The sequence below is a fragment of the Parus major genome, chromosome 24 (genome assembly GCF_001522545.3).
Source record: "Parus major isolate Abel chromosome 24, Parus_major1.1, whole genome shotgun sequence".
In the NCBI taxonomy this organism is placed as follows: domain Eukaryota; kingdom Metazoa; phylum Chordata; class Aves; order Passeriformes; family Paridae; genus Parus; species Parus major.
In genome coordinates this window covers 1,867,447-1,891,025 of record NC_031792.1, presented here as the reverse complement: position 1 = coordinate 1,891,025, position 23,579 = coordinate 1,867,447, and the positions used below count along the sequence as shown (strand labels likewise).

The window sequence follows — 23,579 nt, the reverse complement described above, 5'->3', positions numbered from 1 at the left end:
CAGTGGGCTGGTAAGGCAGCAGGTGAAGCAGAGATTTACTGGGGAGGGTCCTACACTGTAGGGAACGTTCAGTGCTGGCAGCCTCCCAGAGAAGCCCCCTCAACAACGCTCCCACTTTGGGGCACGGGTGTGGCTGGCTGTGAGCACAGAGCTGGGAGCTCCAAGGCAGCTGCAGCATACTGTGTGCAGCAAACAGAGGGAAGGGAGGGACATTCCGGCTGGCAAGTGTGTCAGTGCAGGGCTGGAGCTGTTTGCTCGCAGGCACTCCCTAGCCCTGATCACTGTTTGAGATCTTCACTCTCTGGGGTTTCTCTTTATGCAAGACACAGGCACAAAGCAGGTACAGGCTACTATGGCTGGGGGTCTGTGCCAGCCATCTCCTTTGCCAGACTGATGTGACCCCAGGCCAGTGCTGCAGCAGGAGTCTTACCTGCCCCTGTTTTTCCTGGCTCTGTGGTGCCTGCAGGAAGCCTAGGAGCACAGTCTCCTCCACCCCTGCTCTGTGCAGCACTGCCACAAAGCCCAGGGGCTTCAGATCTGGGCCGTGCTACATTTAGCATCTGTGGGGCCTCGCTGGGCTCCCAAGGGCCATTCTGTCCCTCCAGTCAAGGGCACAGCTCTTCTGCAGCCTCCCTTCCTTGTCCCTCAAAGATGGGGTGGGAAGCACCTGGGTTTGGCTTCGTGCAATGAGGAGCAAACCCGTTGCAACCCTCCTGTCTCTGGGGCAAGGGCTGAGCTGTGAGGCAGGTGAGCATCAGTCATTCCTTGGGCTGTGATCTCTGCAGCTCCACCACCGATTACCAGATGGTCTCCCCTACTCCTCCATGTTGCAACTCCCCAGCCCTAATGGTCTTGGGAAGTGTGTCAGGGTCTGCACAGCACAGCTGCCCCCAGGTCGTTATATCACCTCCCCCCCGCAATTGGCAGTGTGGGAGGAAATGGTTGCTGTGTGGGCATTGTTTTGAGCAGGACCCAGGGTGTGCTGCTGTGCTGTGATTCACGAGCAGGGAGAGACTCTCCAATTCCTGTGTTTGGGATAGGCTGAGGGCAGGGCAGAGATGTTCCTCTTGGGAAGGATGTGCATCCACCTTTCTCATAGAAGAGTGTCTCCTGCAGCAGGATGTCCTTGGGCAAGGCCAGGTTTTAATTGCTGCAGCATCACCAGACACCCGAGTCATGGTGCCCATCAGAGCCTCTGCTCCCAGCCTGCCTTTTGCAGCTAGTGAGTTATTTGGAACAGTAAATTTCCCCCCAGGGACCCCCACATGTCCTGGCTTTCTCTCCAGAGAGGATCCAGGGGCAGTTTGGCTGCTCTGAGCTCCCAGAGGAGCTGTCTGTGCCCTGCCTCTGCTGGCTGGTCTGTCTGTCCTGCCTCATTCTCTCACTCCTGCTGGTGTCTGCACTGCTGTGCTGCACTGTGCCTTGTCCCTCTTGCTGTCTGTCTCCCTGACTGACACCTGCCACTGCAAGCACCGCCTGCCCCCCTCTCCACCGGTCTGTCACTATTAGCTTGTCTCCTCCCTTTCCTCTGGCTGCTGTCTGGAGGCCTCTGCATTAGGTGTGACTTGGGTGCTTTTCTCTGGTTTATGGATAGCAGCCAGGCTGAAATCTGCAGCAAAAGAACTATCCAGTCTTTTGCAAGGAGCCTCCTGCAAATACCTAGGCAGGACAGTGGCTGCCAGCACTGCCCAGAAACTGCACACTCACGCCTGCCTCCACAGCACCACAGCCAGAGACTGAAAGGAAGCCCAAAATCTCTTGCAATAGGATGTGAGTCACTGCATGCCTCTAAAAGCCAGTCGTTGGGCCTTGAATTCCCTGGTTCCCTGTGCGATAGCTGGGGTTGAGGCTGGGGATGTGGAGGACGCACAGCTTGTGGAGATGCGAGGCTAAATGTGAAAAGGCCCCTTGTGTGTGTGTGGTTACATGTGCTGCGCCACATCACAGCTGTGTTTGGACGGAGACCTTGTGCTTGCAGTTTCTCCCCCTGACAACACTGCAGCTTGCCTCGTGTCTGCGTCTTTACCTTGCATCGTCTGCTCCCAGTGTCGGTATCTCTCCCTGTTTTGCTGTGCCTCTGTTCCCATCCACAGCCAGCCGTGCCAGCCTGAGCCAGCGGTGTGGTGTGTCATTGTGCTGCCACAAGGGTCAGGCCTTTGCCCTCCTCATGGCAGCACACTGGCTGCACGCCCAGGGCACCACAGGCCCCCTGGCCAGCATGGGGGGCTGTCCCCATTTGGGCCAGCACACCTGCAGCCAAAGCCAAGCTTCTGTAGAATTAGCAAAACCCCCTGCACAGCCAGCTTGCAAAACCTCAGCACTCGAGTGTCACCTGGTTTCGAGTTCTGCTGGAGCAGAACATGACTTTTATATCAACTTTCCCAGCGTCAGCCCTTTCAGCAGAGCCCGGCCAGGGGTGTGGGAGGAGGTGAGGGCAGGGCAGGCATCCTTTGTGTCTCCGTGCCTTCCTGGGATACCTCTGGACCCAAACTCCCAGGGAAAATAGCACCCTAATGCTGCCCTCCTTTGCTGTCATGACCTTGCCAAAGAGCAGGGAAGAGGTCTTGTCCCAGGCTGTTTTCTGGATCCAAAGCTATTTTGCCTGTGCAGAAGCAGCTCTGTTTCTCTCCTACCCAAAGGTGCTGATAGGAGCCTGTGGGGAGCAAAACCTTGGTTTGTCCTCATTGTCACCAGACCTGGGCCTCAAACTGAAGGTCTGTGTCCAGTGACATCACGGACAGAGCCTGGAGGTGTGACACCTGGGGCCATGGCTTAGTGGTGGATTTGGCAGTGCTGGGTTAGCAGTTGGGCTCGATGGTCTTAAAGGTCTTTCCCAAATAAGGTGATTGTGTGAGAGCTTTAATTCAGCTTTAATTCAGCTGAATGTCCTGCCATTCCTACAATGATTTCCCACACGTGTCACAGGCCTTTGGTGACTTGGTGCAGAGTGGCCTCTTCGAGCACCCGAGCTGAACTCATTTGGTGGCAGGGGATGACAGCTGCCCCCATCCTCAGCAAAACCCACGCCAAGCTCCCTTTCCCCCTTCCCAACCATCCTCCTTTCCCAGCAAAACACCTCCCACGCTGCCGGGGAAGATGAGGGCTGGCAGCTCTTCCGCAAAATGATGTTCCCATGGCAATGGGGATGTGTCGCCCTTCCTGGGGAACATAAGGGAGGCGAACGGCACCTTCCGCATCAGTGCGCGCCCCTTGTCCGGGGCGGGGGCGTCCGAGTCCCGCAGAGGCAGGGCCCCCCCGCACCGCCCCCCGCCGCAGGGCCGGGGGCCGAGCCTCAGTGACGCCTCCCGGTCCCCATTCGCTGGGTCCGCCCGCCCAGCCCTGCCCAGACTGCGGGAGCGCCGCGCCCACAGCCCGCCGGGCAGCCCCGGACAGCGCCGGCAGCCCCGCAGGCAGCGGGCAGCACCGGACAGCGCCCGCAGGTAGGCACCGAGCGCCCCGCAGCGCCCCGCACGCTGCCGGGCCGGGAGCAGCCGCCGGGCTCGGGGCACCGCGCGGGGCTGCGGGGAGGGTCCGCGGCGGTGGCACCGGGGGCATCTCGCTCCTCTCTCGGGGGATGCTCGGGCGGCCGGAGCGCGCTGGAGGAGGGGACGGGCTCAGCTTCTCGCCCCGGTGCCGGTGCCCCCCACCCTCGGCTCGGGACTGCGGCATTCCCGGGGGCGCGCACGCCCGCACCGCAGCCGCGCTCCCGCTCCGCGCTGCCGCAGGGGGGGAGCTCGCCCACCCCGAGCCCTCCTGCCCCTCTCGAGGGTTGCCCCATCGCTGTTCCCTGCGCGTCCCCCTGCACGCCCTTTGCTGGCAGCCACCCCCCGGCACAGCCAGGCTCCTGTGGCTCTGCGTTTCCCTCAGCCCACCAGCCTGCTCTGCACGCCCCCGTCCCCGCAGCTCGTTTGTCACCCTGAGCCTGTCACGCTGGTGGGCACAGGGGGTAGGTACCGCCGTGGGGTGACCCCGAGCAGGCGGGAACGCGCCAGGAACTCTGCCCTTTAAGAGCTGGAGAACCCCTCGAATGCCGCCGTCCTCCTGAGCCCTGTCCCTACGCCAAACCCCTGGGATCATGCGGGAGTTACCTGGCTTGCTCTGCTCCCAGCATCGCTGCCAGGAAAAGAGGGGTCCAAGGGCTAACAAGCCAGAGCCTAGAAAATCAGAGAGTTTGGGCACATAGATGGGAGGAAGACCCCCTCTCTGGGAGATTTGCACTGATTTTCTGGAGGAAAGCAAGGCTATGACCTAGATAGTGTCCCAGGACATTCAAAAAGGAGCAGGTTGGACAAATGACAAAGGAAGGGACGGGGGGACAGTGTCTAAGAATCCAGAGGTTCAAGCATTTACCCCATTGGCAACCTCTTGTTTGTCAAGATCAATCAGAAATTATTTTTTTCCCCCTGGCCAAGGATTAGGGTTCTGGATAAAGATTTTTCAGAGCTTCAGGGTGAGCAAATGGGTTTGGTATTTCCTCTTAGAATGTTATATGAAAAACCAAAAAATCACTAAAGAGAAAAATGCAGCTGGCTGTGGTTCAGGCAATTCCTTGCTCTTCCCTGGATGCTTTACCAAGCTCAGAGGGAGCAAACTGGGGGTCTCTTGTCCCCTCTGCCAGCCTGGAGTCACGAAGGGCTGGTTTATCAGCTCCCCCTCTTGGACCTGGCCCCACAAGGCCAGCCTGGAGGGCTGACTGCAGGTTTGGTGTGTCCTTCAGCCGGGCGGTTGCCTCGCTGCTCCCCCACCCTCCATTCCGCATGTCTGTGGCTGGATTCCCCACGAGGCTGCTTGGCCAGGCTGCAAACCCTTAATTGATTCCTTGTGGCTGCATTGGGCCGATGGGAATCAGCAGCCCTGGTGTTTGGATGGCACATCACGGGCCCCTTACCCACACACACAGCCTGGAGAGAGACAGGCACCGGGCAGGGACCCAGAAAGTGGATGCTGCCACCCAAACCCCTTCCCCCCCTTGGCCAGGCAGGCTGAGCTCAGCTCCTGGAGGCTTCATGCCATCCTTTGGCGGTCTTGGCTCCCTGTCCAGCTGCTGTGTCCCTCTTCCTCGCTGCTCTTGGCCCCTTTCCCTCACTGCATCGCAATGACTCATCCTTGCTGAGCTCACCCGCTGGAGCTGCGGGAGCACTGGCAGGGCAGGCGCCCACCGGCCCCAAACGAGGGTCCCTCACCTGGCAGCCCCCTCACTGTGGGGCACAGACCTCTGGTCAAGGTGTGCAGGCACTGGGGGGCAGCCTGGCTTCACCTGTCCGAAACTTGGCTGGCCATGGGGAAAAAGGGGGAGGAGGCAGGACGTGCAGGTCTTGCTGCGGGTCTCGCCACGCTCATTTAATGTCTGCTGGGGAGATCTGCACCGGGAAAACCGAGTGTGGCTGGGGCATTGGCTGGGGATGTGCAAAGGTGATGCTGGGCAGATGCACAGTGCCTGATTCCCCAGCTGGGTGCAGTGCCAGCCAGGCTCTGTGCAGTGAATCAGTCCCTGGTGAGCAGGAGCAGACTCTGGAGCATCGTTTGTGCAAGAAGGGCAGCCTGCACCACCGAGTGCCCACACCCATGGGGCAGTGGCCTGGATAACTGCCTCTCTCTCCCCCTGCCCAGATTCCCCTCTCAGAGACAGCCCCCACCGGGCACCTCAGCAGCGAGATGAACCCCACCGTGGGCATCGCTGTCATCCTGACAGGTACAGCCCTCCCTGCTCCCTGCTCGGCCCAGAGCAGCCTGGAGGCTGCACGGGCATCCCCAGAGCTCACTGTTCCCTGTCCAACCCCCTCCTGCCTCTCCCAGTCCTCCAGGCCGCCCACTGCCAGATGATCAAGGACCTGAGTGCCTGCCTGCTGGGCCAGAACCTGCGCGTGGACTGTCGCTATGAGAACAAAACCGACAATCCCCTGACCTACGAGTTCAGCATCACCAAGGACAACAGGAAGCACGTCATCCACAGCACCATCAGCGTCTCCGAGAACATCTACCGGAGCCGAGCCAACGTCACCATGCACAAGAACCTGGTGTGCCTCCACCTGCAGAGCTTCACCACCAGCGATGAGGGCATCTACATGTGCGAGCTGAAGGCCACCAACGACTACACCGGCAACCAGATAAAGAACATCACTGTTATCAAAGGTGAGACCTGGCCTCAGCCCTTCCCACCTGCTCCTTGGCTTGGCAGGGCCAGCAGAGAACACCACAACTCTCTGGTGTCCCCAGATTCTCCCCGATCTCCATAAATGTGTCCCGAGCTTTACACACCCTTCAGGTGGGCTTCATCCCCCAGATGGGCTCACTCTACTCCATCTCACACTGCTTCTCCTGCCTCTCTTGGGTCCCACCTCAGGCACATTGCCTTGATATCCTCCCATAGAGAGGACAGTGGGCATCCTCCACACCTACATCCCACAGGAGCCCTTTGTCTCACCTGGTGTCACCACTTGTCACCTCAGTCAGGCACAGGCAGGGTTATGCTGCTCAAGAGTCCCAAAAAAATCTTTGCTACTACACATTGGGAGGGAAGCAGGCCAGGATGGGATGTGCTGCACTTCTTTGACAGAGGAAAAGCAAGAAGCTGTGTGCCAGTATCATCCCTCGTTCCCGAGGGATTTCATTGCCTCTCTTCTCTCCCTCCCCATTCCTTATCTTCACAGACAAACTGGAGAAATGTGCTGGCTTCAGCCTCTTGATCCAGAACACCTCGTGGCTCCTGCTGCTGCTCCTTTCCCTGCCTCTCCTGCAAGCCGTGGACTTCGTGTCCCTGTGAAAGGCGAAGCACACACACAGCGCTCGCACACACTCGCACGCACACACCGAGCACCCCGGCCACCCCGCCTTTCTTGCAGCCCATGGAAAGAGAAGCTGAAGCGTCTGGAAGCCGTGAAACCTCTCTGTGTTATCTCTATTTAGCCGTATATCTAACGCTAACCACCGTCCCGTGCCGAGGCCCACCATCCCACGCACACACGCCCCGCTCCGAAGCATGGTGGCTCTGCTAGGCAGCGTTGTTGCTTCTCCCATCGTGCCTCCCCGCTCCGTAGGCTGGCTGGTTTGCTTGTGCTGGGAGCACTGGAGGCCTCAGCCTCGCTTGTCCCATCCCTTTAACTCTTGGGGTTTGCCTGTTCTCAGCTGGGGAAAGACAGCTGGATTGGCAGGTAAGAGAGAGGGGTGATGTGAGAGCGTGCGGAGGGTGCCCATGGTGGGCGCTGTGCCCACAGCCCCTGGAGGTGACAGGGCTCTGCCACCTAGGTGACTGATTCCTCACCCTGCTCCTCTCACCCTAAGCTGCCATGGCTGGGAGAGGGCACAAAATGACTCCTGGCTCAGTGAACAAGGGAGCCATGGGATGCTGCTGGGCCTGGCAGGCTGGGAGGAGAGAGGGCAGCAGGTTTAGGAGACACCGTGAGCACCCCCTGCCTCCTCAGGGCTCCTCTGAGGCTCTGGGATTGGGCTTCGTGCAAACATGCTTCGGCAACAAGTTTTTCCTAATCTGTTTCTTACAGCTGAGCTGGAAGTGAGGCCTCCTCCAGACACCATCTGGTACCTTTGGGCTGCCCGAGCCAGAGACACCACTCGCTGTCCCCGGGGACCAGCCCTTAGCTGTGACGAGAGAATTGCTGCCAGCACCAGTGGAGGCAAGCAGAGCCTCTCTGAGCTAGCCACAGCCCCCCTACCCTCCCCAGGGCCCTCTGAGCTGCACCCAGGCTGGCTGGTGAGGAGGGGGTTCCCCTCTGGGAGTGTGACCCCAGGGTCTCCGCAGGGACTCCTCTGCACCGGCACCTTGTCTTCCCTAAGGGAACATTTGGGGACCCCAGTCCTTCCTTGTGGAGAGGCAAAGCAGTCTTCCTCAAATCCCACCCTGCTCCCGGGAGGAGCCTGGGTGCCCTCTCCCCTCTCCCTCCTCCCTTTCAGCATTTCCCTGTCTCCCTTTAAGAGCAGCAAAGGATCTAAGGGCAGCCCATGACCTCGGTAAGGCCAGGATGGTGCCAGGGGTTGGCGAGAGCAGGGACAGGGATGGCCAGCACAGCTCAGATCTGCCAGCCCAGGGCTGCCCGCAGGACCCTGAGGAGCCTCACCCAGGGGAGGGCACAGGAGAAGGAAGAGGCAGGCAGGAGCACCCAGGTGCATGGGGTGAACCCCAGCTGTGCTACCCGTGCAGCCCGGGCTGTGCCACCACGGCAGAGAGCAATACACAGCAGCTGCTCCCCACTCCTTGCTCTTCTCCAGAGCTGCTTCCTACCCCCGCGCCCGTCCCCTGCCCATCCCTGCCTGCTTGCTTGCTGTCTAGTGCTGCTGAGGCCGTGCCCAGCTGAGGCCTGGCTGTGCCCAGCTCCCTGGGCGTGCTGGTGAGCGCCGGGGCAGGCGCAGAGCCCAGCGGCAGAGCGCGGACGCAGCTCGAGTCTCATTTTTTTGTGAACATTTGTAGTTGTTTCCACAGCTTGTTGTCAAAGAAATTCTGTTACGGGAAAAGGAAAAAAAATGGGAAAAAAAAACCCTATGAAAAGCAACAACAACAAAAAAAACAAACCCAAACAATCTTATCATCCAGGAGTGTTCCTCTGTCTGCACAATAAAACCCTACCTAGGTTGTGTGTTGGAGCCATGGGCGCCCGTGTGTGCGGCGGTGGGGACAGGGGCTGTGTGTGGACAGCGGCTCCTGCTGAGGGGCACAGCCCCCTGGCACCCCCAGCACCCCAATGCCTGTGGGACAGAAGGAGGCAGAGGGGCAGCACTTGACTTTCCTGGGCAGGGCCACCCCCTCCTGCCCACCTGGAGCATGGCCCCCTGCATGGGGACCCTTTGTCCCCATCCCTGTCTCTAAAGCCCCGCTCCATCCCAGAGGACACCCACTGCCCTCGGTGGTGGCAGGGAGGCAGAGCAGGGGACCAGGTCTGGTCCTGGCCTATCCATCCTCTGGGGAGGGAATTGCCGGGGATGGAAGTGGCCATGGGAGCGGGGCTGGGTGTGCCCGTGTCCCAGAGCTCCTGTGCCTCCTGCTGGAGCCCCTGTGCCCAAACGCTGCCGGGGTCTGCCAGGGGCTCCCGTGTGCTCCGGAGCAGCCATACCCAGGGTTAAGGTGCCACCCCGGCACCAGGAACCACCAGCGGGACCCTGCCACCACCCCCTAACACCATTGGTGACCCTGCGCCACCTCCCAGAGCGACGCCCCGACGCGTCCCTCCCTGTTTAAGGGCTGGAGCCAGGCGGGAGGGAGGGAGGAAGATGCCACCCTAATTACATCCCTCTTCATTATCTTCGGCAGATGCTCGCTGAGTCACGGCCACGCAGGTGCCGTACCCCGGGCGGGTCAGGCGTCCCGGAGCCCGGTGTCCCCATGGATCCACCGGGGGCGGCCACGCCACGACAGCTGCCCCATGCCCACCTTTGCTGAAGGTTTAGGGGGGAATCTTCTCCCTACAGCTCACCCCAAGGGGGGCAAAATCCAGTCCAACTCCTCCCCTCAGCCTGAAGCTCTACTGCAGACCTTGCTGGCAGCCACGACCACCCCTTTTTGTGCCTCCCTGCCCCCCACACATCAATTTGTGTCCCCCCGCCGCTCCTTCCCTTAACCCTTCCTCTATTCTTTCCGTCCTGGACCTCGACTTCCCTCCCCAAATCTCTCCCTTCTTTACGGTCACCCTCAGTTCTCCTTCTCCATTCCCACAGCCCCCGCTGTCCCCGCAGCCTCCCCTCCCGGCACCCCCTTGCCCTGGGCCACCAGCCCCCCCGGCTTCACGTCCCCTTTAAGCCTCCCCAGGCTGGAATGCGAGAGGAGCATTTCAGCGCCCTGTGAGGTCAGATAGAGACACTATATTTATCTGGCTGGTAACCTGAGCCCTGAATTTCTGCGGTGGTGTTTTTACGTGGCCCCACAACCCTCGGGCTCGGCCCCCTCCGGCCACCGCGCTCCGTCCCGGGGTGGAGGGGCTGAGCCGGGGGTGTCCTGTCCCCTGCAAAGGGCTCGGCTGCTGCCCATCTCCACATCGCCCATCTCCCGTGCCGGGGGAAGCTCCCCACGGAGGCAGGATCAGCCCCGAGGGCATCCCCAAATGCCTAGCTGGTGGTCCCTCGCCGTGCCCTGAGCAGCCATCGGCCACCCGCGCCACATGCAGGTGAGTGCCGTGGGGACACCGCCCCGGGGAGGGGGACACGGGCACAGACAACGCTGCCCCTCCCTTTCTTCAGCTGGATAAGGGGGAGGGGTTTCTCTCCAGAGTTCACGCACAAAATTCTGGCTTTGAGCCTCCCTCCCCAGCACCCTCCTCGTCCCCCGGCGTGGGCAGAGCCGCCTGCCCGAGGGTCCCTTCTTTTTTTGGCCACCCACAGACCTCAGAGCAGTAACTCATGCCCTGGCTTACGTCAGGGTCCCCCGTGGGTTTGGGGGTTGTTGCCTGGGGGCAGCAGGGTGGGGATGTGTCAGCAGCACGCAGCGAGGCCGGGGCGATGACTCCCGGCCATGTGCTGTGGGCTTGGAGGGCTCTCAGCCCCAGGGCTGGCAGGGGAAGGGCTGGTCCCGGCTGGATGAGTGACCTTGGGCATGGCCTGGCACTTTGGGTGGTGGGAGTGGTGGGGGGCTGTGTCAGAGGCACTGCAGTCCCCATCTGTCGACAAGGGTGACTCCAGTCCCTTCCAGGGAACAAACGTTTTGTGGCACACACTCCCCAGGGCTGCTCGGGGTCACCCTTCCCGGAGGGAAATGGATACCTGGAGGGATTCTGTGCCTTGTTTCCCTTGGGGAATGGAGGGCAGGAGGCTGTCCCACTCTGCTGGCACGCTCAGCCGGACATAGAGCCCCTCAGCCCCAAACCACTCGTACTCTGGAGCGTGCAAAGTGCCTCCCACAGGGTCCCCTCTCTGCCTCCGCCACTGCAGAGTCCTGGGAGCTCCCACGTAACCTCCAGGCTGGGACATTGTGTCTCAGGGGACAGGGGACACAGCTCCGAGCCTGCGTAAGCGAGAAGCAGCTGTGCTGTGACACCTTGGATGGAGCCAGCGCTGTGTAAGCTGAGCTGAGCCTGCTCTGGGGCTCCGTGGCCACCGAGGGGGACAGCTGCCACCGGGCACGGGCAGGACAGAGGGGACACCTGCCACCGGGCACGGGCAGGACAACAGCTGGGGACAGAGCAGGGGCTCTGCTTCTCTGCCCCCAGAGTGAGGGTTCTGCCTCCTCACTTTGAGCTGAGCTTCCCACTGGGGAGGCTGCAGGAGCTGGACGCCAGGGCAGGACTCCCCAGCACCCTGAGCAGCCCCATGGTGTCCCTCTCCCATGTCGTGGCACTGCTCCTCCCTGGCCACGTGAACTCAGACCGGACATTCCTGTGCCTCAGCTTCCCCTGACACCCCGCGAGGATGATGAGGGTGCAGGAGGCCCTGACTCAGCCGTGCTGGCCCCAAGGCTTTGCCAGGCAGGAGGAAAGCTCAGCACAATGACGGGTAGGGAGGGGCCAGGCAGCCCAGGAAGCGCTGGGAGGAACCGGGGTTTTCTCACACCCCCTCAGCTCCTCTGGCTCCTGCCACGCTCCGCTCTCCCGCCGCCCTGGGGTCTGCTCGGATGTGACATGGGGACTTGGAAGCACAGGCAAGCCTGGCAGATGTGACATTCCTGCATGGTAAGGCCTCTCTTCCCAAGGAATGGGGTAGCTCCCGTGTCCGGGGCCAGTGCCCGCTCCTGACCCTGCATCCCTCCATCGCCTCCTCTGCATCCCCAGGGCAGGTGCTGCCCTGTGGAGACCTGTCCTGCTGCCAGGAGCACCTGCTGCCCTCCTGTTCCCGAGCTGGTGCTCTCCTACTGCTGCTGGTGCCAGGACAAACCGTGGGCACCTGGCAGGGGATGATGGCGTGGGACTGTCCTGGCACTGTCCCAAGCCAAGATCATCTCTGCTGGCGAGGTGGGGAGCAGGGGCAGTGTGTGTGCCAGGCTGCCCCGTGCCCCAGCAGGGCAGGCAGCCAGGCATGTGCTCCCTGGGAGCCCAGGGGCTCCGTCATTCTCATCCTGGCACTCGAGTGCCAGTCCCTTGGCTGGGGTCCCACTCCCTCTGAGCGAAATTCCCCACTGCCTATGTCAAATCCTGACTGGCAGAGCCACGCTCCTGGTGAGGGCAGCTGCAGCCAGGCTGGGAAGAGACGGGTGTTTCGTGGAGCCTTTGCCTGGGAGCAGATTATTCACCCTTCAGCCTCCGTCCCCAAACAGGTCTGTGCGCTCCACCTCGCTGCTGCTTGTAAATATTTCCCTCTCTGCTGTGGGATGCTGCTCCCTGGGCAAGAACAGCAGAGCCAGGCTGCCAGGCAGGAGCCCACGGGGGCTGGCTGCTGTCTCTCCTCACCTTTTCCTAAAGCATTCCCGGGTGTTTGCACGCTCACCCTGAGGGGCTCTGAGCAGGAGGAGGTGTCCCCCCAGGGCCAGGCAGGGAGTGATCCCCGGGGGCTCCTCTTGTTGGGATCCAGCTCCCGTCCCCAAGCCCGGCTGTGCCCTCGGAGCCACCAGGGCCATGCAAGGGACGGGCCAAGAGCAGGCTCCGGCACCTCCTGGCTTGGAACCGGGCCAGAGCCCGCCCTGGCTGGGCTGGGAAAAGCCTTTGAATCAGGGTCATCTCCCGGGTGACTGGAGACTCTCGGAGCCACATGAGCCACTGTCCTGCCAGGGACGGGACACCAGTCACCCCGGGAGCTGAGCACCAGCAGTCAGGGCAGAGGAGCTCGGCTGGGGTCCTGCCTGCCCCAGAGCCACCCACAGCCCAGGACAGGTAGGGATCCAGCCAGTGTGGGTGCTGAGGGTAAACTCTCCTCCAGCTCCTGACAGCCCGTGTCTGGGGACTGCTGGCTGCCACGCTGCCCTGTTCCTGCTCCGGGTTGGCTCTGTGTGTGCTCTGGGGGCCTCTGTCCCTCTCTCTGTGTGTTCCTCTCCTGCCCTGTGTGGGAGGCACCAGCTCTCTGTGGGGACCGAGGGCTGGCTCTGCCCGGCTGGCAGGGGCATGGCTGCCACCTCACCAGGACAACTCTCGGCTTGAATTACTGATGGAGGCTCGTGGGGCACAGCCATGGCAGGGAGACAGAAAAGCTGCTCAGATGCTGACCTTGCCTCAGTTTCCCTGTCACTGAAATGTCAGCCCCATTGCCAAGCCCCAGCACTCTCTGTGAGTAACCAGGGGAAAGTGCTGGGCTGGCTGTATCAGTCCATCCCACCTGCCTGTCTCAGCCAGAGCTGGGCCTGAGCACCATCCTGTGACCAGGCCTCCTGGAGGAGGCACTGGAGAGTGCCTCACTCCAGCCCCAAGAGTGGGACAGCCACGGGATGGTGTGGCAGGGATGCCAGGGCTGAGGCAGAGGTGACTGCTGCAGTTCCTTGGTGTCTTTTGAGATGTTGGGTGCATCTGGCTGTGCCCTGGGGCTCCCTTCTGTGGTATGAGGTGTCTGGGAGCATGGGGTGGCAGTGCCAGCCAGGTCCTGCTGTCCCAGGCTCTCCAGGAAGGCTGGCAGGTGGCAGGAGCCATTGCCACACTATGACCAACAGCCCCTGGATCCCCTTCTGTCTCCCAGGATCGCCAGGCGAGGCAGGAGCTGGTGGGTGCCCTGCTGTGCTGATCCCTGGGCTCTTCCCTTGCAGCCAATGCCTCCGGGACACCCTGCTGACCCCCAGCCTCCAGCATGTCCCAGCTCTCCTCCACGCTGAAGCGATACGTGGACTCCTCCCGCTACGCCGAGACCACCTACAGCAAAGTGCCCAGCGGCTACAGCTCCTACAGCTCCTATGGATCCACCCTGTCCCCCACCTACGCAGACAGCGACAAAATCGGCTTCAAAGCCAGCTACCTGCCGTCCCCCCGCTACCACCACGCTGGGGGGCTGTCCCCCACCGGCGGCTATGACAGCAGCCGGCTGTACCCCGACCCCAGCATCCGCCTGAGCCCCTCGTACATCCGCACGCAGCCGCGGCCGCCCGGCGCCGGGCTCAGCGGTGGTGCCTGCTACACCTTCAGCGGCAGCCCCACGGGCTACCTGCCCTCCACAGCGCCCCTGAGCCGCCACAAATCCATCAGCCACTCGGACCTGGCGCGGGAGTTCTCGGGGCTGCACACCTCAGACAGCGCCTACCTGGCCACGGCCGGCGCGCTCAGCACCCGCGGCCGGCCGGAGCTCGGCAACCTGCAGGGTCTCTACCAGGCTGCCACTCACTCCGACTACGTGCGTGGCTACCTGGAGAGCTACGGGAGGAAAAGCCACCACGGCAGCCTCTCTACCGGCCACCTCAGCCCCTCTCAGGCCACCCTGCCACCCTCGGGCACCCGCTGCGCCAGCCAGCCCTGCGAGAGGAGCGATGAGCACTGCGCCCAGGACCCCACGGTACGCGGGGCTGGCTGGGGGTGGGGGACGGAGCTGTGCTGGGGAGGGGATGTGGGCCGTGCTTGTGGTGAGCTGAGGAGCCTGAGGCACCCGCGCTCTGCCTGGGAACCTGAGTGTGCTGCTCCGTGCCTCAGTTTCTGCGTGTGACCCTCTGAGATGCCCTTGCTGGCGCAGCAGTCCCGGCTGGAGCTGCTGAGGCAGCCGTGTGCGGGCGGGCGGGTGTTCTCCGAGGGGCTGTGCTTGGAGGGGACGCTCCCCAAGGAGGCAGGAGCAGCCTGTGCCCAGGATTGTGCCCGCTGCACTTTCTGCATGCATGTGACAGCAGGTGATGGCTCTGGCCCCATGTGGGGCTGACGAAGATTTCCTGCTGCCTCATCCCAGATAGGGAAGGTGACATGAGCAGGCTGGGAACTCATCGTGCTGGGGCAGCTGGTTTGTCTGGTGCTGGCTCTGCCACAGTGACTCGATGCCCAGCGATGCCAGTTCCCTGGCACCATGCACTGCTGGCACTTTGGGGTCCTGTGCCCCAGCCTGTGCCCAGAGCAGGGGGTTCCCCATGGCAGCGCTGCTCTGGGCAGCACCACACGTGTTGGCAGGTACTCGGTACTTCACGTCCCCATCGGTGCTGCAGCGTCCCCAGAGCCCCAGCCCGGGCCCGGAGCAAGCACCGCACACGCAGCCCGTGAAGGGGAGCAGCCTGGTAATTTTCCACTCAGGTTTCCTTCCAAGATCTGGCCAGGCTCTGCCTGCGTTGTCTCCCGCTGTCTTTCCAGTCACCCTCCATTCACCCATGGTCTGACCTGCCCTTTGCTTCCCTGCGTCTCTGTCCCACCGCTACCTGCCAAACTGCGAGAAGTCCCGTCCTGCTCATAGGAAAGCAGAAAAAAATCCCCCAGCAATGTTTCCCTTTGAAGCCAGTGCCCCCACATCCCTCCCTGTGCCTTCCCCAGTGCCTTCCCCCACAGAACCACCTTTAGGAGTGCCCTTCTGTGATGTGGGACCCACTGCCTCATGCCTGGCCCCAGTCCTGGGGTGAGGGAGCAGGCTGGGGAGTCAGGGCAGTGGAGGATCAGTGCTGTGGAAGGGAATTCCTGCCTCCCCCTCCCACACCAGGCCCTGGTGGGGGGGACCAAGGGGGGACCCAGCAGCTGCTGGAGCCGCTGGCTCTCACAGAAGCCCACACTGCCACTGCAGGGTCCCCACCCCATGTGCCCACACACTGTGGTGGGGTGCCAGGCTGCTCCCGTGGGATGTCTGGGGGCAGCAGGGGCTGTCCCGAACCACAGCGCTGTGGTCTGCACGTGAACAAGCCTGGGCTGATAAGTGGCAAAGGTGGCTCAGGGCGCTGGGACAGACACCCATGCCAGGGCAGGCAGGGTCAGTGACACTGGCTTAGGTTTCCTTGGTGCTTTGATGGGCACACCTGCTATTTTCCACTGCTGTGCTTTATTCCCTCCCTTTCCCAAGCCGGGAAGCAAATGTCCCAATCGTAAACCAGACTTGGGTGCCTGTGGCCGTGCCAGGTGCCGGAAACAAGCGCAGGCTGCAGCCCCGGAGCTGCCATCGGTTCTGCCCCATTGCCCAGCCCCGAGGGCAGTGTCAGCAGCACCCGCTCCTGACGCAGCCAGGCTACAGCGGGGCTGGCCCCTGCCTCCTCCCATCCCGTTTTCCACCTCTGCCTCCTGCCTCTGTGCCACAGAAACCGCCGTCCCCAGGGGTTCGCAGCCAGGAGTGAGGGTGTCTCTGTGTGTCCTTACCCTCACCATCACTTCGTGCCTCAGTTTACCACCCCATGGGCAAAGGGAGGTGTGTGAAGGTGTGGTTTCAGCGAGAGGCTGTGCCTGCGGAGCTGCAGGGCGGTGCTGGCTCCCGGGAAGGGCAGTCTGGCAGGGGGCAGGACTGGAGCTGTGCCGGCCCATTAACCACCCCGGGTGTACATAGGGTCAGAAGGCCAGGGCCACCCACGGAACCGCCGGCAGCTCTCCGCAGTCCCATCCTGAGCAGCTGACATCGCTGGCCCGCAGCCAGGGCTGGCTGGCCCTGCCTGTCACCGCGGTGCCAACCGGGCCCGTGGCAACCTCTGCCCGCGGCAGAAGGTCACCGCTGCAGAGGGGCCAGCTGAGGGCAAGGGCCTGGCTCTGGGTGATGCCATCCCACCGGGTCCCCTTCTCTCTCCCGCTTCAGCCTCGCCCTCAGAGCCTGCACGCCGCTCTCCGGATGGAGAATTCGGTCTGGGGCATTCGGCGTCACCGGGGCACGACGTTCAACACGGGATGTGGCTGAACCGCCCTCCTGCCATGGAACCGGCTGGGCCAGCACCGTGCATCCCCGTAGGGAGAGCTGCCCCAGCTCCCTGCACAGCGCTCGGGGCTGGCTGTGCACCGGTGCCCATCCTGCGGAGTGGCAGGAGCCCTGGATTTTGGGGAGCCGTGCCCCAGGCCGTGCCCCTGGGCATGGCAGGGCAGGCTGACAGGCTGCAGGAGGGCAGTGGGGTGTGTGCCCCGGCGCGCACACCGTGTCCCCGTGTGTGTGTACGCCGTACACAGCGCGGGGTGTGTACATGTACACACGTGTGAGCGCAGGCCCCGATTACGACAGGCCTCCTGTTGTGATGCAAAAGAGCCCTGGCCCTGCAGATGAATAACGCTGCAAGATGCCTCCTCAGATATTTTTGCTGGTGCCAAAAATAGTCTCCCTCCTTTCCTCCCTCCTCCCCCCCGTCCCCAGCCAGCCCCTCCGCTGGCTGTGCCGAGCTCCGCTCGACAGGGAGGCTGCATCTGCAGCCATCAGGATTCAGCAGCCCCTGCCTCTGGATAGGGGTGTTTTGGGGGCTCCAGAGGAGGAAATGAGTCTCTTCTTAGAGCCGCCTCGGTGAGGTTGGAGGCTGTGGCTCGGTCAGAGCAGCCCACCCGCACTCCCTGCCCTGCTTGCCCGTGGAAATTTCCCTGAGCAGGCAGAGGAACACCTGGGCACGCACAGTCGGCGCAGGGCTCCGGCGCTCGTCCTGCCGCGGTCAGAGGGGTGAAGCAGCGGGAGACGCAGGACTAGGACGCAGGACACCCGGGCTCCCTGCCAGTCTCCGCATCTGCCCTTGCTGCAGGAGAAGAACTGGAGCCCTGCCCGTGCCGTGCCTCAGTTTACCGAGGCGAGACACCAGGTGGGGTCTTTGCTCCACGTAGGAAGTGCGGGGAGTTTTCCCCAGCGCAGGGCGCTGAAATATCCTCTGAGCTCAGCGCCAATGCATCCCCCAAAGAGGGGGGTTCCCCCAAAATATCACTGCCTGGGAACCTGGCATTGGCACTGCAGGAAAGGCACATGCCCGGGAGCCCCACAACCCTGTCAGGCAGCCCGCAACCCCTCTCTGAGCACAGGCACCCCTTGCACCCACATGCTGTGGGACCGTCCCACTTTTACCACGGCAATTTTGGCGAGTAACCCCCAGCTGGGGAGCCCCGCTCCGTGCCCAGCGCCTGCCCGGAGCGCAGCGTTCTCGGGGCCGGACAGCCGGTGTCACCGGCCCTGGGCACGCCGGGCTGGGAGCACGGGGGGAGCGCTGGGGGGGCAGGCGCTCCTCCGGCTGCCGCCCCGCTCCCCGCTGCCCCCGCGGTGCCGGTGTTGGGGTACGGGAGCCGTTCTGAGAGAGATGCCGAGGGGGCACCGCGGCCCCCCGCAGCCCCCCGGAGCCGGGGCGGTGTCGCCGCCCCGTTCCGGAGCGTGTCCCCGGGGCAGAGCCGCCCCTCGCGGGCCCCCCTGGCTCCCGGCGCGCTGTACCACGCGGTGCGCGGGGGCTGGCCGTCACCGAGCCGTCACCGAGCCGTCACCGAGCCCGGCTGCCGCCTCTCCACCCATTTGATGTCAGAGCCGCTCAGGTGCCGTCAGCCCCGCAGCCGGCACCGGCTCCGGCCCCGCACGCCCAGCACGGGGGGCTCCGCGCCCGGCCCCGCGCCCCCGGCTGCAGCCGGCCCTGGGCGAGGGCGGCCCGGCCGGTGGTCCCTGGCACCCCGCTGCCCGCGGCTGCTCCCCGCCGTCCTGCGGTGCCCGCCGGGGCCACCATGAGGGACTCCTACACCGTGACGCTGCCCGAGGAGCCCCCCGCGCTCCCCGACCTTCACAAGGACCTGCGGCCCCGCACCTCCATGCCAGGGTCCCTACTGGTCTCCACCTTCGTCGGGCTCGTCCTCAACAAGACCAAGGTACGAGATGCCCGCAGCCCCCCGTCCCCTGGCTTGGGGGCGGAGAAGGGGACACCCCCTGCCCTCCCTGGGGAGCTCGGGGTGCCCTGTGCCATGCCCCGTGCCCGAGGACGGGTGCCTGGGGGTGGGTGCCCTCCCAGCTGCCCGTGGGGACGGCGTGTCCCGGTGTCCCAGGGTGGCAGGGAGCAGGTGAAACTGCACGTGTCAGGACACCTGGGTTCCTCTCCCAGCCCTGTCCTTGCGGTGACCTTGGCCAGGTCCCCGTGTCCCACCGTAAGGTAGGGTCTGCTGGCCACACTGAGCCCCTTGGCAGTGTCATCGGAGTGAACTCGGCTGTCCCCAGAGCCACAGTGCCGGGACAGATCTCTCCTGCAGCGATGGCAGAGCAAGGGGCAAGGAGGGCAGGGGCTGGGCACTTATGTAAGTCTGGCTGCTCTGCTTGTCCTGCTGCCCCAACAGGCTCCTGGCATGCGGACCTGGATGGGGCAGGACGATCAGGATCTTGTCCCTTGTCCCCATCGCCTGTCCCTTGTCCCGGTCCTGCGGTGCAGCCTCGGGGAGTCCCCAGCCGCGCCGCGTGAGCCAGCTCTCCTTCACCGCCTCTGAGCTTGTCGTGTCCTAGATAAAGCCCTGTACGGGAGAGGGGGATTAGCTGGAGTTGAGTCACCCAGGGGAGGGAAATCCAGAGGGGGAAATAACACCTCGGTGCACACAGGGCTTGTGCCACGCTAGGGGAGCACCTGACACCCCCTCCTCAGGTCCAGCCTTCCCCTGGGGTTGTTCCAGGCTCTGTGAGGACAGCTGGGACCTGGCTGTAGGGGAATGCAGGATCTGTGGGGAGGTTTGCACCCACAGGGGCAGGACTGGCCGGTCCCTCCTGGTACACGGTGGGAGCTGCCCAACCAGGGCAACTGGACCAGCATGTCCTGGTGGGGATGGCTGGGGCACACTGGGGCAGCTCCTGGGGGTTGCTGCTCACCCCTGGCACCGTGACCTTCCCTGGGGTCGGTGTGGGGACTCGAGCAGGGCCTTGGGGTTCAGATCCTCCGAGGGATGGATGTAGGTTGTTGGGACACAGGCCCTCCTCTCCTGTGGCCATCTGCTCAGAGACCAAAGCCAGGCCAGCTCCTCCAGCCGTGGTGTGGCACTGACCTGTCACATCCTGCTGGCACCCTGTGCCCTGCTGAACCTGCCCCAAGCCCAGGAAGGCACCGGGGAGCTGCCTGGCACTTTTGGACAGCAACCCCCCGTCACTGATGGCCATGAGTAGCCACATCTGGGGACAACCCTGCGCTCTGGGCACTGCAGGGGCACTCGATGGTGCAGAGGGCAGCCGGTCAGTCCGGCAGAGCCGTGTGTGCCCACGCAGGGCAGCCAGGTCCCCGCTGGTGTCGGTCCCTGCCGCGGTGGGTGATGCCTGCGCCGTCGCTAAGGAGCACGTGTAACTGGATCTGGGTTATTTTGGGCTGCTGTCAGGGCTGGGTGCTCAGCACCTCCCACACACACACCAGCTGCTGCTATTTCGGAGCTGCTGGGCCCCCTCCTCTCCTCTCGCCTCCTCTCCTCCTCCTCAAACCTGAGGTGGGCAGCTGGGTCCTTTGCCTAAGGATCCTTAAATCCTGGGCATTTGGGGAGTACCATCAGCAGGGTGACCCTGCAGGCCCTGTCAGACCCCCACCCTGCTCTGGGGAGGTTCATCCTGCTCCCTATGCAGGGCTGGGAGCAGGACCCCTGGCCTCCCACCAGTGCCCCCCAGCAGCATCCTGTCCTGCATGCTGGCACCCCTAGAACCCTCTGTGCTCTTGTCTCTCCAGCAAAAAGTGATGATGCTTCCTGGTGTCACACTGCTCATGTCCATCTTTGCTTTTCCCGGCTCAGGGAGCACCTGGAGCACCTGGAATTGCCAGCCCACGGCACAGGTGCAGCACAGCCAGGGCTGTGCACAGCAAGTGGCTGGGAAGGCACCGCTGGGCACGCAGCCCTGTTCTCTGGGCTGGCTGTCACAATGGCTGGGCTTGCACTTTCCCAGGTGGACTTTATCCTGCAAAAATGGCTGTGTCAAAGTCTGGGCTGCGCTTGTGCGGGGTGTCCAGGAGGGGATGGACGGCTGGCATGGACCAGACAGGCAGTGACTGGGCACTGTGCTCCTCCTGCAGCGAGGGGCAGGCCCAGGGCACTGCCATGAGCCAGTGTCCCCAGGGGAGGCAGCCTGGGCTGCCAGCCTGACCTGCAATCCTGGGCATGGGGCAAAAGTGTTGCCAGTCAGGGAGAATTTTGAGCCCTGTGCGTTGTCCTGGGCCAGCAGGACAGGGCAGGGCAGCCGTGGTTTGTGACCAGGCCCTTGGCCCAGAGAGCTGCTTGGTGCTGCCCATGATGTCACAGCGGGATGGGGCCTCTGCTGGCACCTGAGGGTCCGCTCCACGGGCAGCTCTGTGGCACCATGGCCTCGCTGGGCTGCCCACAGGCATGGCCAGCCCGCCACCCTTCCAGCCCTGTTCCCTCTCTCTGCAGAGCTCCAAGGCCGTGCAGGGGCTGACCGGCCTGCGGAACCTCGGCAACACGGTGAGTGTGTCCCCAGGCCTCCTGCTGACACTGGGAACATCTGTGGGGCAGGGGGAGCCCTGTCCCTTCACCTCACCCCCCCACACCCTCACCCCAGCAGCTCCCTGCACCCCTCTCCCCATGGTGCTGCCTGAGGAAGAGCTTCCCCTGCTCCTCACGGCTTCATCCCTGTCCTGTGCCCACCCGCCCCAGCTGTCCCCCTGCCATGGCCTGCCTCCCTCTGCTCCCCGTTGCCATGGTTTTCTCTTCTGCCTCCCCCAGTGCTTCATGAACTCCATCCTGCAGTGCCTGAGCAACACCAAGGAGCTGCGGGATTACTGCCTGCAGAACCAGTACCTGCGGGACCTCAACAACAACAGCCGCATGCGCACGGCGCTCATGTCAGGTAACTGCCCATCCCCGGCCCCTGGTGGCTGCGGGGGCTTCCCTGCAGCAATTCCTGCAGCACATCCCTGCAGCACATCCCTGGGACACCCCACAGCCTGCGGGACCCCCACTCAGAGCTCGACGCTCCTCCTTGGGCTGCCTGGCCCTGGCAGACCAGGCCCTGGGACCCCAGAGCGTGGCCTTGGGGCCATGGCTGTGCCACCCTGCTGCTGACCTGCCTCTCTACCTGCAGAGTTTGCAAAGCTGATTCAGCTGCTCTGGACCTCGTCCCCCAACGAGAGCGTGAGCCCCTCCGAGTTCAAGACGCAGATCCAGAGATACGCCCCACGCTTCGTCGGCTACAAGTGAGGGGGGTGGGTGCAGGGTGGTGGGGGGAGCTGAGCCTCCCGCAGCCTCTCACTGGCCATGCCCCCTGTCTTGCAGCCAGCAGGATGCACAGGAATTCCTGCGGTTCCTGCTGGACGGGCTGCACAGCGAGGTGAACCGTGTGCTGGTGCGGCCCCGGGCCAGCACCGACACCCTGGATCACCTCCCGTAAGTGCTGGCACTGCACAGCCCCACAAGAGTTCACTGCCCGCAAGGCCAGCCCAGGGACAGTGAGCACACAGGTCCATCTGGGCTGGGTGGCGGGGCTGGTGTCCCTCAGGCCATGCTCAGTGCCCTGCTTTTCCCCATCCTTGCAGTGACGATGAGAAGAGCCGGCAGATGTGGAGGAGGTACCAGGAGAGGGAGGACAGCCGCATCAGCGGTGAGCAGGGCTGGGGGAAGGGAGGACAGGGCTGGGCTGGGAGCAGGGTGGGGAACCAGGGGTCTCACCCTGCTCTGTCCCACCCCACCAGACCTCTTCGTTGGGCAGCTGAAGAGTTCTCTGACCTGCAGTGAGTGCGGCTACTGCTCCACAGCCTTCGACCCCTTCTGGGACTTGTCCCTGCCCATCCCCAAGGTGAGGGAGCCCCAGGGATCCCTATCCCATGCTCCCTGTCCCACACTCCCTGTCCCTAACCATCACTGTACTGCCACAGAAAGGCTACGGGGAGGTGACGCTCATGGATTGCCTCCGGCTCTTCACCAAAGAGGACGTGCTGGATGGGGACGAGAAACCGGTACGGGGCAGGGGGGCTCCCTGGGGCCCCTTCCCCTCTGTGCTTGTGTTGCCAGGATGTGGGCAGTGCCCTCACCCTCCTGCTTGTGCTGCTTGCCTCCCACAGACGTGTTGTCGCTGCAAAGCCAGGACAAGGTGCACCAAAAAATTCAGCATCCAGAAGTTCCCCAAGATCTTGGTGCTTCGTATCCTTTGGGCAGAGGGGCAGGGACAGGGGCTGTTGTGGGGGGGGAGAGATGGATTATTGCAGGCTCCCCTTTGTCCCTTTGGCTCCTTGATGTGACCCTCCAGACCTGAAGCGCTTCTCCGAGGCCAGGATACGAAGCAGCAAACTCACCACTTTCGTCAACTTCCCGCTGAAGGACCTGGACCTCCGGGAATTCGCCTCGCAGAGCTGCAGTGAGTCCTGGCCCCTGCATTCCCCTAATCCTAGCCCTGAGCTCGTGGTGACTCCTGGGCTCCTGGTGTCCCCAGCTGGTGGGGGGCAGAGGTGTGAGGGGTGGGAGGCACGGAATCCACTGCCGGAGCTGGTGGCAGTGTGGGGGGCTCAGCGCTGGAACTTTGTGGGGCAGCAGGGCTGAGCAGCCCTCCTGCTCTCCACAGACCACGCCGTTTACAACCTCTACGCCGTCTCCAACCACTCGGGCACCACCATGGGGGGACACTACACAGCCTACTGCAAGAGCCCTGTGTCCAGCGAGTGGCACAGCTTCAACGACTCCCGGTGAGCCAGGGGTGGGACAGCGAGCAGGGACCCCCTGCTCAGGGCATCCCGTCCCCGCTGCTCACAGCTGTCCTCTCCCCCTCTCTGCAGCGTCACCCCCATGTCCTCGAGCCACGTGCGCAGCAGCGATGCCTACCTGCTCTTCTACGAGCTGGCCAGCCCGTCCTCCCGCATGTAGCCAGCCCTGCCTCCCTGGAGACCCCCCGTGCCACCCCTCAGAGCCGGCTCCACCGCGGTTCGGGCATTCGGCCCCCCCAGAGCAAGAGGGAGGCGA

At 63.4% G+C, this 23,579-nt stretch overlaps 2 protein-coding genes across 3 annotated transcripts; both read left to right on the top strand.

Moving 5' to 3' along the window:
- Positions 1 to 3,332: 3,332 nt before the first annotated feature.
- On the top strand, positions 3,333 to 8,595 carry THY1 (Thy-1 cell surface antigen). The gene is made up of 4 exons (XM_015649986.3): positions 3,333 to 3,440; positions 5,611 to 5,692; positions 5,797 to 6,132; positions 6,651 to 8,595. The coding sequence occupies exons 2-4, from the start codon at positions 5,656 to 5,658 to the stop codon at positions 6,761 to 6,763; spliced, it is 486 nt and encodes a 161-aa protein (XP_015505472.1). The 5' UTR covers positions 3,333 to 3,440; positions 5,611 to 5,655; the 3' UTR covers positions 6,764 to 8,595.
- Positions 8,596 to 9,886: 1,291 nt separating this feature from the next.
- On the top strand, positions 9,887 to 23,579 carry USP2 (ubiquitin specific peptidase 2). 2 transcript variants are annotated; one of them, XM_015649958.2, is made up of 13 exons: positions 9,887 to 10,109; positions 13,601 to 14,337; positions 21,042 to 21,092; positions 21,354 to 21,477; positions 21,712 to 21,823; positions 21,903 to 22,013; positions 22,163 to 22,227; positions 22,319 to 22,422; positions 22,502 to 22,582; positions 22,688 to 22,766; positions 22,873 to 22,980; positions 23,185 to 23,305; positions 23,396 to 23,579. In XM_015649958.2, exons 2-13 carry the CDS (start codon positions 13,642 to 13,644, stop codon positions 23,481 to 23,483), a joined length of 1,740 nt encoding a protein of 579 aa, XP_015505444.1. In that variant the 5' UTR covers positions 9,887 to 10,109; positions 13,601 to 13,641; the 3' UTR covers positions 23,484 to 23,579. The 2 variants fall into 2 exon arrangements, with proteins under 2 accessions (XP_015505444.1, XP_015505446.1); XM_015649960.3 differs by lacking the exons at positions 9,887 to 10,109; positions 13,601 to 14,337 and adding an exon at positions 18,308 to 18,530.

Excerpts from the sequence above, each read along its gene's own strand:
- THY1 (XM_015649986.3), top strand. The coding sequence starts at position 5,656 with ATGAACCCCACCGTGGGCATCGCTGTCATCCTGACAG. Across the intron at positions 5,693-5,796 it reads CATCGCTGTCATCCTGACAG|TCCTCCAGGCCGCCCACTGC; the intron begins GTACAGCCCTCC and ends TGCCTCTCCCAG. Across the intron at positions 6,133-6,650 it reads GAACATCACTGTTATCAAAG|ACAAACTGGAGAAATGTGCT; the intron begins GTGAGACCTGGC and ends TTATCTTCACAG.
- USP2 (XM_015649958.2), top strand. The coding sequence starts at position 13,642 with ATGTCCCAGCTCTCCTCCACGCTGAAGCGATACGTGGACTCCTCCCGC. Across the intron at positions 21,093-21,353 it reads TGCGGAACCTCGGCAACACG|TGCTTCATGAACTCCATCCT; the intron begins GTGAGTGTGTCC and ends TGCCTCCCCCAG. Across the intron at positions 22,228-22,318 it reads GGAGGACAGCCGCATCAGCG|ACCTCTTCGTTGGGCAGCTG; the intron begins GTGAGCAGGGCT and ends CCACCCCACCAG.